The 12,748-nt window shown below is 31.4% G+C and overlaps 1 protein-coding gene across 1 annotated transcript in view; it reads right to left on the bottom strand.

Annotated features, from left to right (window-relative positions):
* Nucleotides 1-294: 294 nt before the first annotated feature.
* The window catches only part of PMP34 (Peroxisomal Membrane Protein 34), a 31,071-nt gene continuing 18,617 nt past the window's right edge, over nucleotides 295-12,748 (bottom strand). Inside the window, exons 5-8 of the mRNA XM_075368773.1 lie at nucleotides 11,822-11,923; nucleotides 10,378-10,616; nucleotides 4,361-4,428; nucleotides 295-1,791 (exon numbers count right to left, since the gene is read on the bottom strand). Coding sequence (XP_075224888.1) covers nucleotides 1,650-1,791; nucleotides 4,361-4,428; nucleotides 10,378-10,616; nucleotides 11,822-11,923 — 551 coding nt within the window. The 3' untranslated portion in view covers nucleotides 295-1,649. The remainder of the gene's footprint in view (nucleotides 1,792-4,360; nucleotides 4,429-10,377; nucleotides 10,617-11,821; nucleotides 11,924-12,748) is intronic.

Here is a 12,748-nt window from a genome sequence, read left to right as displayed (position 1 = left end):
AATACAAATTCACTACTTATCTGTCAGTAATAAAATCTTTATGATGAACCTTCATAACATTGGCAACTTTGGTACTGTTAATTAGTATAAAACAACACCCAATGTACGACGGACGGACTTTTAGTTGAAGATATGCAAATTTTTACAACCATAAAAGAGAAACAAAATGATAACTGCATTATATCTAATATAATGTATATAAATTTTAAGCCACAATTTCAGATTTTAATTTCTTTTAGAGTTCATGTGAAGTATACTGGATATATTGGTCAGGAAAGAAATAAAACAAATACAGACGCACTAAAAATGTATTTGCTCTTTAAACAACATACCAACTTATTATTACTTATATAACTATGAACCAAGCACCAAAGAGTATATTTAAAATAAATAAAAAATTATGGTAACTTTCGAAAATACCATTTTTAATTAACTATGACAAAACTTTCTCAATAAAACTTAATCCATTCAAAATTGCACAGTGGACTGATCACAAAAAAAAAAATCAGCTTAACTAAATGAAACAATTACATTAATTAACACAAAGCTCAATACAAAATTATTTTTACTGATCATAAACTTCAGTCAACTTACTATTAAATACAGAATGCATAGTGTTAACAAAATGTTACATACATAGAAAATTGTTCAGTACTATAATTTTAGCGTATTTCTGTTACAAATAAATTAAACATATCTTATTCAAACTAAAATACTATGTATATTCAAGTATATAAAAATTTAATTTAGATCATTAAATTCCATAACTATGTACTTAAAAAATAATAATTTTAGTATGAAAATTGCTTTTTTTTTTAATATCATAAATACTTCATTAGAAGACAGATTTTTTTTTTATTTTTAATAAAAGTAACAATAGTTAAGTCAGATGATGAAAAATATAAAATATTTTTTTCATTCTTGTCAGATTTTGAAAATTAAAACTTAGAATATTTTTGGCATAAAACATAAAGAATAAAACGTAGTGTTTGAAGGTGCAAGAAAAAATTTGGAACAGCAATGGACTGGTATTTCAAAAAATATAAACATAATATTTATTTTAGGATAGGAAAATTATCATATTTCTTGAGAAGGAAACATACAGTCTGAACTCAGATGACTTATCAGTACTTATAAAGAAGTAATGAGTCAACATAAAGCCTATATGTAGCAATGGCGAGCTGGTAAACTACATCAAGAGTTGCGAGATAGATGGGGTTATTTCCTTTCTTAAAGGATAAATGACGCATAACAACTGATACAACAAACAAGCTAAAGCAAAAACAACATGAACACACTTGTTAATAATGGTTACAAAATTATAATAAAAACTAAATTAATAAGACAATGAAGATAACAGTTAATAATTTCAAGGATAAGTTTCATTTACTAAAAGGCAAATCATAACAAAATTGTATATAATTCAAATATACCATGTGATGCAGAAGTATACAGCGTAAACTAAAAGAGAAATATTATCAAAAAAAAAAATGATATTTGTTTCACATTCATTAACTTCAATAGAAATACCATTACAATAGTATATAAAAAATGAATAAAAAAATTAAATATATATGCTGATAAATCCATATACCATAAAGATTAATAAGCAAAATACCTTTACTTCTACGCTTAAAAAAATTACAAAATTATAGTTTTTTGTTTTTTAGCATGACTTTAAAGACAAACTGTGTAATTTTTTCATATACTGCAAACATAAGTGCAGCAGTCATAACCGTCTGTAATATCTTAGCTTCCATACCCTTATATAATCCCAGAAATCCTTGCTTTCTGAAAAATATAAAAATCACGTAAAATTAATACATATAACAGTATAGAAAAAATAGCCTTAAGAAAATACATTTTACATAATCTTAAATTTTTTAATATATAATAAAAATAAATTTTAGCCATTTAGTCATGTTCGAACCTTGGCAATTCTATTGGAATTTTCCTGGTAGGTTTTACAGATGGTTTGCCATTGCCTACCCAATGTGGTTAATTGAAACCCAACCATCAAAGAACACCCGTATCCACAGTCTAGTACTCAAATCCATAGAAAAGCTTTGTAACCGTTACAAGGACTCGAACCTTAGAACTCTCAACTTCAAAAATCATCTGATTTTGCAATGAGTTTAACCACTAGACTAGGTTTAATACACAATACCTTAACCTACTTCTACATACAATCATCCCTACATTTAAGCAATTAAAATAACCACAAGGTTTAAAAATCCCATAATCCATCACCAGTTCATTTAAACAACAGGTGATGCCATGCACCAGTTCTTCATCACCTCAAAAAAATTGTCCACCCAGGAACTCTAAGCATAGGAAAGAATTGCTTGGATCATAATCCAGGCTATAGGGTGAATGACCAAAAAACCTTCTGTCCAAAATTTCCAAAAAAACGTTGAGATGATGTCATTCTATTCACAGGCACTTGCTGCCTGGACAACCATGTGTTATCATCAGTAAAAATCTGATTGAAAATTAATCTCCATCTGTGCAATATCACCAGAAAAAACAAAACTATAAACCCCCAGTCTTTTACTAATTCTGTGTGGTACAGTCAGTAACCATGGAACCCATCGTGCAAATCTTGTAGCCGATGCTTCAACATAATTTACCTACCAAAAATGACAGATGTTTGGGTAGAAAATGTGCAACTCTTCAAAAGTTATGGATTTTTTGCTCAAAATTTTGTCATTAAGTACATGCTTTAAGCCTTGTGTGACGAGTGATGGGTTAAAAATTGGTATAACTTTATTCCAAAAATTCTGTCTATTTTTACAGAAATTTTCAAACTTTTCTAACAAATATAACTAGTAACTGTAACTGAAAATATGTTGTGCTGGACGATGGGTATTTTTTTTTAGATTGAAATTTTTTAAAAAATTGTATAATTTTGATTAATTTCTCTATGAGTGGGTAACAGGTGGTAATCGTAAAAATTATTATATTCTAATAAGGTGATCAACTTATAAGACAGTTGACATACTTTTATTAAATTTAGGAAGAGTGAAATCTGGTTATTAAGCATCAGAGCCATTACATAGGTTGTTAGTGTGCTACCTAGGACAGAAACAGAGTACTTAAGGTGATGCCATCATCCACCCACTTGGCCTTCTATATAGAAGTAGCTACCACCCTACCAGCTACTATAAGTGCTAGGTTGATCTAATCTTAAACAAGGTAAGATAAAGGCAGTAAGAGAGTTTATCAAAAAGGGAACAGACAGATTTGCCTCTAATCAGGACCTAATTAAATAAGATTAATTGTTTTAGTAGCATTACTTTGTTTAGCAATTACATATGAAATGTGAATGGTGCTTCACTCTTATCAGCCTTAAATAAAACTTCCTCTAGTCTTGTTTGATAATCATGGTTGGTTTGTAAAACGTAAATTTTTTACCTACTCTGTATATAAGAAGTTTCTCAGTCATACAGCTATGTAAACATAAAGAACGCCTCTAGTAAGACGGTAAAACTGCATCACTTACATTCCAATATCTAAGATATCTCAAGGAATGATTTAGAACTGCAGTATCTAAAATATCTCTGGAAATGATTTAGGGCAGTGGCCCTGACCTTTTTAACTAGCAGAACCCTTAAAATATTTCTACAGAAGAACCCTTTAGGCCTACCCCATCTTATAAATTAATGGTGTTAGAATTCATAATAGTGGGAATTTAAACAATTGCAACTGTTTAGGATTATACAATTACATTGTGCATTCAATGAAATTATATTTTAAAAGCTTTGAAATTTACCAATCTCAATTTATTCACAACTACCAACAACTATATATATATATATATATATATATATATATATATATATGACATTTTCAAAATGTTTACAATAAATTCGGAATATAATCTCTAGTTCTCTTATTTTGATTATACATTTTGTTTCTTATTCTTTAATTTTTAATTTTTTTTTTGGGTTGGAACAACCGAATTAGAAGAACATACAATACTAACATCCAAAGCCACATTTATTTATCAAACTGGTTTCCATAACTCACCATAGTTTTAACAATTGCTCAAAACAATGACACTGCATCTTGTTAGTATTTATTAATGTTTTTTTCCAATATTTACAAGAAATTTAAAAAAATTAAAAAGTTTTATTTTTATATCAATAAAATCTTATTTCATTTATTCAGACTGTAAATAATCATTTTTCAAATGTGTGTATGTATATATATATATATATACACATTTTTAAAAAATTAATAAAAATAAAATTTAGAACTTAAATATTATAAATTATTAACAACTTTTTAAAAATGAATCATTTTATTGTTTAAGAATGGAAAAACAAGGTAGTAAGGAAAATATTTCAGTATTACTTACCTTAAAATGTAGAATGTTAAAGATAAAGTCCCAGCATTAGGTTTAAGATCTTTGTAAGAGTGACCGTGCTGAAAATAAATCACAAACTATTTATTCCACTTTTGTCTTAAATTAAACATATACAAGATATATGTGATTATAATTATATGTTAAAAATATTGAATAAATATGCATATACGAGGGTTATTCAATAATTGAAGATATACATTGCTCTAGAGCTAAAACTGTTTATTTAATCAATGTTAATCAATTTTTCACTTTTCGACATAATCTTCAGCAACTTTAATACACTTGTCTCATCTCTGAATCAGCTTATTTATCCCTGCTGTAAAGAAATCTTTGACTAGATGTCCAAGCCAATTTAGCACATTTTCTTTGATACTGTCATTGCCATTAAACTTCTTACCACATAGTGTCTCCTTGAGTGGACCAGAGTGATGCTTCACAAAGTGAAGCCAACAGTGTTAAACAAACACTGCTGTCGATAAGCATGTCACAGTAGTATGCACTGTTTATTGTTTGCTGATCTTCTATAAAATTGAAAAAAGGGCCTTTTGTATCCAAAAAGATTGTCATCATGTTTTTTCCTCCTGGTGGTCGGGTTCAGAATTTTTTCTTGTAAGGTGAAATTTTATGCTTCCACTTCACACTGTGATTCCAGTTCATAATGGCAAATCAATGTCTCATCACAGGTTAAAATACCGTGCAAAAAAAGGCATCACCTTCCTGCTGATACCATTGTTTCACTCTGTGTAGTGCATCTTGCCTCATGGTAATCTGTTGACTCTCTTGGAACCCATTTTGTGCTTGAGCTTGTAGGTAGTAATGTTATGAGCTGTACCGACATTACTTGTAATTTTTCAGCTCTAATCTCAACTGTAAAACATTATCTTCTTAGCTGAGGGAGTGTATGCATTTCAAGCGCTGGAGTTGATACTTCAGTTGAACACCCAGAACAGTACACGTCAAGTCACTGAAGTTTGACATATGACCATCTATCCGCTTATAAAGATTTTTGAAATTCATACACTTTGTCCATATTGTTTGGTCATACAAGAGTTAACTGGTTTTTCACCTTAAAAAACCAAAACCAGATCGCTGCACGCTGTTGCAACTAATTTGCAAACATCAAGAGGACTTGGCCATTGTAAAATGAGATTTTAAGAAACAAAACAATTTTACTCAAACAGCTGATCAAAAGTCATTACAGAGTTACTGACTGAGTTACTTTTCTAAAAGTATCATAACCCTCTTACCAACTGTTTTGCCTCCACAGCTATTTGTGTGTTTAAGTATTGAATGACCCTCACATTAATCAGATGTCTGTTTTACATTCCTAATATTTAACTAATTGTCACCCTAAGCTAAATATTTAACTTGCCATAAAAAACTAGCATTATTCATTTCAAAAAGTAAACAAAGCAAAAAGGGTAGAAAGTCAATATAAAACATTAATGTAAGATAATAACTGAATATATATACTGTCATATATTCACATTACAAGTTCATCAAAATGTGTGTAATATGCAGCTCAAAAAGCAATCCTATACTACTGGTGATCATAAATTATTCACTGCATTTCAGGTGTTAATAAAAGAATTGCAAATCGATGTACTTGCATGCAAGTTTTACTGTTGAACAGGGCATTTTAAACAGTTTTGCTTACAACATTTATTAACTTCAAACAAGTTCCACACAAGCACATTTTCTACTGTGTAAAATATCTAAACAATATTCAGTTTTACACCTCACATTATAAAGAATATCTGCAGTTATTCCTTTAATTACACCTTCGATTCTTCTTTGAGTTCATTAATATTGAACAACCTTTGTTGCAAATACCTTGTTTTTGACAAAATTCCCAAAGAAAGACATCAAGTGGGATAATGTCAGGGGATCAAGGTGGTGAGGGAATCAGTTGATCTTGGACAATCCAAGGTTGAGGGAATTGTTCATATAGGCAGTTCCCCTAATCCAATGTGGTGGTATGCAATCTTGTGGGAAGTAAACATCGGGTTGCCGATGTTCAATTTGTTGCACTGCATATTCCTGCAAACATGTCTAGATAACTAGTGCTAGTAACCGTTGGCTCAGCAAAGAAGAATGGTTCAATCGCTTCATAAGCAGACAGTGCACAACAAACATTAATTTTTGGGCCATCACATTGTGATGGCAATTATGACGGTTAACACAACCAGAAACAGGGAAGGATAGCTTCATCAGAGAAAGACTTGTGTAGAACCTTCATGATTGTCGAGTGTGGTATTCCCAGTTCTGAATTGTAAGAGTTATTTATTCAGACTTCTCTAAAACGTTTTTCTTACTCGATCCAGAGTCAGGAGGTCTGCCAACACCTTAAACTGCTGATACCAATATTTAATAGTCTTTATAAGGAGGATCATGACCATGCTCTAAACACAGTAATAATAGATCACCTTTCATGAAACTATAGTATGCATACTACTTTCTCCTGCATGGTTTCCAATGCTCAAATGACGATCCCCCTGTGGTTACATCATGCAGACGTATTCATTCAAGGTCATCAGAAACTAGTACCTAGATTAATGTTTGAAAAACAATCCTGCGCTGTACTGCTTCGTTCATTTTTTAATAAATCATAAAATGGCTGAATAACTTATGTTCAGCATATACTCATAACACATCTGTGTGTATATTAAACATTACTTACAGGGAAATGAACTGACTGTTACCAGTTGAAACTTATGTGTTTTATGTTACTCAGCCGTAGGAAAAATTAGGACAGAGGAAAAGCAATATAAAACAAATTAATATTCTGTTTTTTTTTTCATAGCAGCCTTAGCCTATTCATATAATACGAGTATATATGTTACCCCTCTAAATGGGTTAAGTGGGCTAAAAGTCAATTTACCAATTAATAATAAGAAAAGTTAATAAAAAAGTTTTATATTAATACATGTTTAATATACATCAAGGGTAAATTATCTTCAGAAAACAATTAAAACTTCTTCCTTCAGAACTTTTTTTCTATAGACTTGTTCTGGGTATTTAGTCTTAACAGAAGGCTTTTCAGTTGATATTTGAGGGCTGTTAATTAATTTCTCTGCAACAAATGCAAAATGTTTTATTTGTTTTGCAAAATGTTTTTGTTCAGCTTTTGCAAATGTTGATGAGTCATTAGTGAAGAATTAGGAAATCTCCCCTGACATTCTTCAAGTACGACAGCCATAACATTAACTTTTCATACACACTGAAGCAAAAAAGCTCATTCTTATCTCATGTACCTAACTGAACAAAATTTAATAATAATTATATTTTATAATAATTAACTAAGTTTCCTACATGTTATATAATTTAATTCTGCATGCAGGGAAAACTCGATCATAACTTACCAGGAGTAGTCAGCTTGCTGAAGATAACAGGGAAACTAGTTAAATTATTTTCTTTAGTTTGGATGGTGTGTAATGCTGTATCATTTTTATGAAATAATGTCTCTTGTTAGGTTAACAGCGTATTATAGACATTTTAATTTATAGACAACTATTGAACGATTGCATGATGTGTTTTTTTTTTAATGTATGCATTTTGCACTGCAAGAATAGCACATAAGAAAAAGAGTGACATTTTGAATCATTATAACATAATGACTGTGGTATATTAAAATTAAAAAAAAATAGATGCTTATAATAGAATTATAAAGAAATAATATGAATTGCATTTAAAAAGGCAGTTGTTTCACTATCAAAGTAAAACATACTATAATATACTGGTCAGATCGATCCGGGAAGTTCAGCACTCACTTATGAGAGGCAGTGAATAAGGCAGAAAAAGCTTTATCAGACCTGGTGAAACTGTTGCATAACAAGAAGGGGCCAAGGGCCAGTAAAAGGAGGCTACTGCTCTCAATTGCTTTATTGATCCTGCTGTATGCAGTACCTGTATGGTACAATTCAATATAAGAAAAATATCAGCAGAATAACATCACTGCAACATAGGGCAAATGTAAAAACTGTGTCTGCCTATATAGGACAATATTGGCAGCAGCCAATATTGTCCTATATAGGCAGACAGCCACAGATAGAGTGCCACTGAGGGCACTCCAATTAAAAAGAAAGTATGAGCGAATTCCTAAGCTGGAAGCGAGAAGGCTGCTCTTTTCAGGTTCTGAATAAAAGAAGATCCCACATGCATGTATTGCAGTGAAGAGGACACTGCGGGGGATGTATTCTTTCATTGCAGAAGATGGATGGCTGGTAGGATTAGATGGACTGATGGTGGAATACATGCTCCAAGGAAGAAGGTAGTGGAACCATGTGGCTTCCACTAGCAAAAAAAGTCCTCAAGATGAAAGAAAAAGAAGCGATGGAGTGGGATGCTGATTAGAGAGTATAGGAATCGAGAGCAGTATCTTCAAAGTTTAAAAAAAATATACAAAATTGTCGTGTAATATGTTGTATATAAAAAAAAACAGAAGGCTTCAAAAAATAAGAGAAGCCAGGTCGAAGCGCGGAACCGTATAGGGCATGGGAGGCAGCCTTTTTGCTAAGGGTAACCTGGCACGGCTACATGTAAGAGTGGCTGGGTCGAGTCATTTTGATGATGTAAGAAGGACCCTTGAGGAATGAGGAGAGGGCGTGCTGAATTGGGGAGGGAGGTATGCGTAGGGTGCATACTCGAACCCCAGGTAGGGTAGGAATGGAAAGGATAGCCCTCCTGGTGAGAGACATCACGGTTTTCCTGAAGAGCAGGTCAGGATGTTCTAATGATCCAAGAGGGACTTCAATGGAGGTCCAGAAGAGACTGGAGATATGGTGGGCAGGTTACATTGCGACACACGGGTGGCACCGAGGCAACGTTTTCTAGGCGGTTACCGGTCGCTCCTTGTTGTGTTTAAAAAAATATATACTGATTAGACTACTGAAAATAACTATATCACTTTTATCAAAATGGAGTAATTTATAAAAAACATATTCTGATTAATATTTGACAACTTTATTTTATTAACTGAAAAAATTTAAATACAAAATTTTAATTTGTAACTAAATATAATATGAAATATAAACATAACCTTTACTATTCCAAGTAGATAAAGTTCATTTAACATTACTTGACAAATTCTTCCAATTTAACATTACTTAGAAATTGATTGCTACCCTAAAAGTCCTTCAGTTTTTTGAGCAGATAGAAGTTCTTTGAACTATGAGGAGTGGCTGAAATGTAATTTAATGAACAGTGGAACAAAATGTCACCCGAAGTAACATCTGCTGCCATCTTGTAATTTCATTCACCCTGCTACTAACATTACAAAACTTGTTGACAATGTCCTCTCATTTTTTATCAGTCACCATTGTCATGTAATTTAGTACACCTGCTACATCAAGGCATCAAAAACAATGTGCAATGATTGAATTTTTAACCAGGGAAAGTGAATACTAGTGACATTCATCATCGTCTGTGGTGATGAAAATATTGACGTGCTGTAATTAGGTGAGCAATAAAATTCTGGGCATCAGAAGTTGACAAAGCGAATACTGAGGATGGACTTCGCAGTGTTTGACCAGTTCCTGTGACTGAGAAGCATCAATTTTGGTGCTTTAAAACATCTTAGGAGATGTGCATGTGTTTGTGTGGGTGTGTGTGTTCAACAATCCTTGGCACCTATAATTCCACAACATGATAATGCTCAGCCACACACATTTTGTGTGACCACTGAGGAAATTGTGAAATAAAAATCTGAACCTATTCCACACCCTCCATACTCACTGCATTTGGTGCCTTTTATATTTGGTACATAAAAAGCGTTTTTGCTTAAAGATTATTTTTTTAAAAATGTAATAAAACTGAAAAAGAAAAGTGTGGATTCCTATAAAATTAAAAATTATTTCTCAATCATGCTTTTTTTTGTAGATGTTTAAGTTGTTTTATTATATGATTTTGTTTTAGCAACATATAATAGTTCAAATAGTTCAAACATATAATAGATAGCTTTAGCAGTGTACACTAATGAAAATATGTATACAAAATTCATGATAACTTACCCTCAGTTTAGTTTGAACTAGCTGAAGAGGATATGTCAGCATTGTAGCAACAGCTTTAGATATAGCCCCTATAATAAAATAATGGTAGGCAGATAATTGAATTTTACCCTCTAAACGTCTTTTGATAGCTTCGTATGTTGACATCTGTAAAGCTGGATTAATGACAAGCAATAAAGATGGTAGAGTACCATTCCATAATGCTTCAATACCTTCTTTTCCACTTATTGTTATTAAACCATCTACAACAACAATTTTCTATACATATAAATGCAATTATTAAAAATAAAATCAGATTTAGCAGGCATTAATTGGAGTAAAAAAATATCAAAGTTTGCTGAATCGATTAGAAAAGAAGACTGAAACAAAATTTTTGTGATAAAACTACTTCAGACTTGAATTTTTGTGATAAAACTACTTCAGGCTTGAAATCATAAATCCTAAGAAAGGAAGAGAATTCTTCCAAGTCAGACTCTGTTTTTTTTTTTTTTTTTTAATTATGGTTTTGATAACTACTATGAGGGCATTAAAACCTTACCCCTTAATCTTAAATATTAAAGAAAGGAATTTCCCCTAAGTATTTCAGATTAGTGAAATACTTGTGGGATCAGTCATCACTGTGACCCTGCATTTAAAAAATGGTGGTTTGCTTTTTCCACTTGTTTCAGTTTACTGTTATCTTTTTTCTTGTTAATTTAAAGTAAAAAATTATTCGCAAAAGTGAAAAATAATTACTTTCTTAATCCATTATAGGTAACAACTTTATTTTTAGCACTCTTAACTGATATTCCCTCCTTCCTTAAATGCATCTACTTCCAGCTTGCTTGCTCCATTCTAACTTACAAATTGATGGGTAGGGGAAAAGCTTGGAAAAGACAGGATGATTCTGTTGCTGTGTGGTTTAAAATATGCATCTCTAAAATAATTTGGGGAAACCTGATTTAAAATTCATTTTTTCTAATAAACCCATTAAACTAGAAGGAAGTAGAAAACCAGAGAAAAAACATAAATCTCAAAAAGAACAAAATTATAGATAATTGTAAAATTTTCAAGCAGAAATTTTTCTCCCAATGTGCTCTTTTTAAAATGAACTGATCCAATCAGTTTTAACTGACAGTCAGTCAAAACAGATCCATCAAGCCACTATATAATTAAGAAATTACTCTAAAAAACAAATACATCATCAAAAAATATCCTTTTACTAAGTAACATTAAATATATTTTCCAGTAACAGTTTAATGTTATGAGGAATTATAGTTAAGTTATACAATATAATAATTAGCCTACTTCTGGTTTTAATAAACAATTATATTACTAACAAATATTATGAATATTCTCATTTGTAATGATAAGAAGCCAAAAATTACTACAGCCACAACTTATATTTAAGCTATAGAATTTAAAGACTTCTGCTCTTCATAGAAATACTGTTTAAAATAATACTCACCTATTAAACCTTTATATTTTAAATTACTATTGTTAAGTCCAGCCATTTTTAGTCGTGTATTAACAACCCACAATGGTGTTGTAGTCAAAACATTTACTACTCCTGAAGAAAAAAACAAGAATTAAAAGTAATTATAAAAAATTTGCATTAGGCAAAACTTAAATATCTTAAACATATAAAACTTCAAATAGAATTAAGTTAATAATTGCAAAGAGGTAACATTTTGCTGTACTAAACAATACTCATGAAATGAGTAAAAGGATTAATGTGTACAGGCACAGAAAAGAGTATGTCAGAATGTTAGGGGAAAAATTAAAATGTTACAAAAAAATTCAAGCGAACACCAACCTCATTCCCACCATTAAAAACAGCTAATTGGTAGGCCTATAAAAACAGCCAAAAAGTTCACTAAGCACTCAGGCAAGGTGTTCTGCTGCATGAGATGCAAGGAGGTACCAAGTAGGAGATTAGCGACTTCTTAGTCCAATTCCTCTATATCTCTCTTAAAGGCCCTTCTTGAAGGTGAAGATACACAAGTACAACATACAAAAGGCTCCATGGGTTGACTGCAATGCAGTCAACCCATCCTTAGGAAAACTCACTACCTATCTGAATGGAAAATATCACAGATAACAATGTTTTGAAACATGGCAAACCTTCATAGGAAGTATCTTCATATAGGTATATAAGCCTGCTACTGATTTTATCTAAAATAAATGTCAAGTGTCTAGATGAGAAAAGGTATCACTTGACGGCAGTCTTTTTGGATGTAGAACAATCATTTGATAAAGTTTGGTTGCCTGGTCTTCTTTTTTAATTAAAATCATGCCTGTCACAACCTTATACTTAATCCTATGTAGCTAATGATGAATAGATGATTGCTTTTCACAACTTAACCAAAATCAAGAGATATCTATGTTTTTCAAC

Source organism: Lycorma delicatula, chromosome 6 (assembly GCF_047948215.1).
Source record: "Lycorma delicatula isolate Av1 chromosome 6, ASM4794821v1, whole genome shotgun sequence".
NCBI classification, from domain to species: Eukaryota; Metazoa; Arthropoda; class Insecta; order Hemiptera; family Fulgoridae; genus Lycorma; species Lycorma delicatula.
Note: the sequence above shows the minus strand (reverse complement) of the source record. Positions and strands in the feature narration are given on the sequence as shown.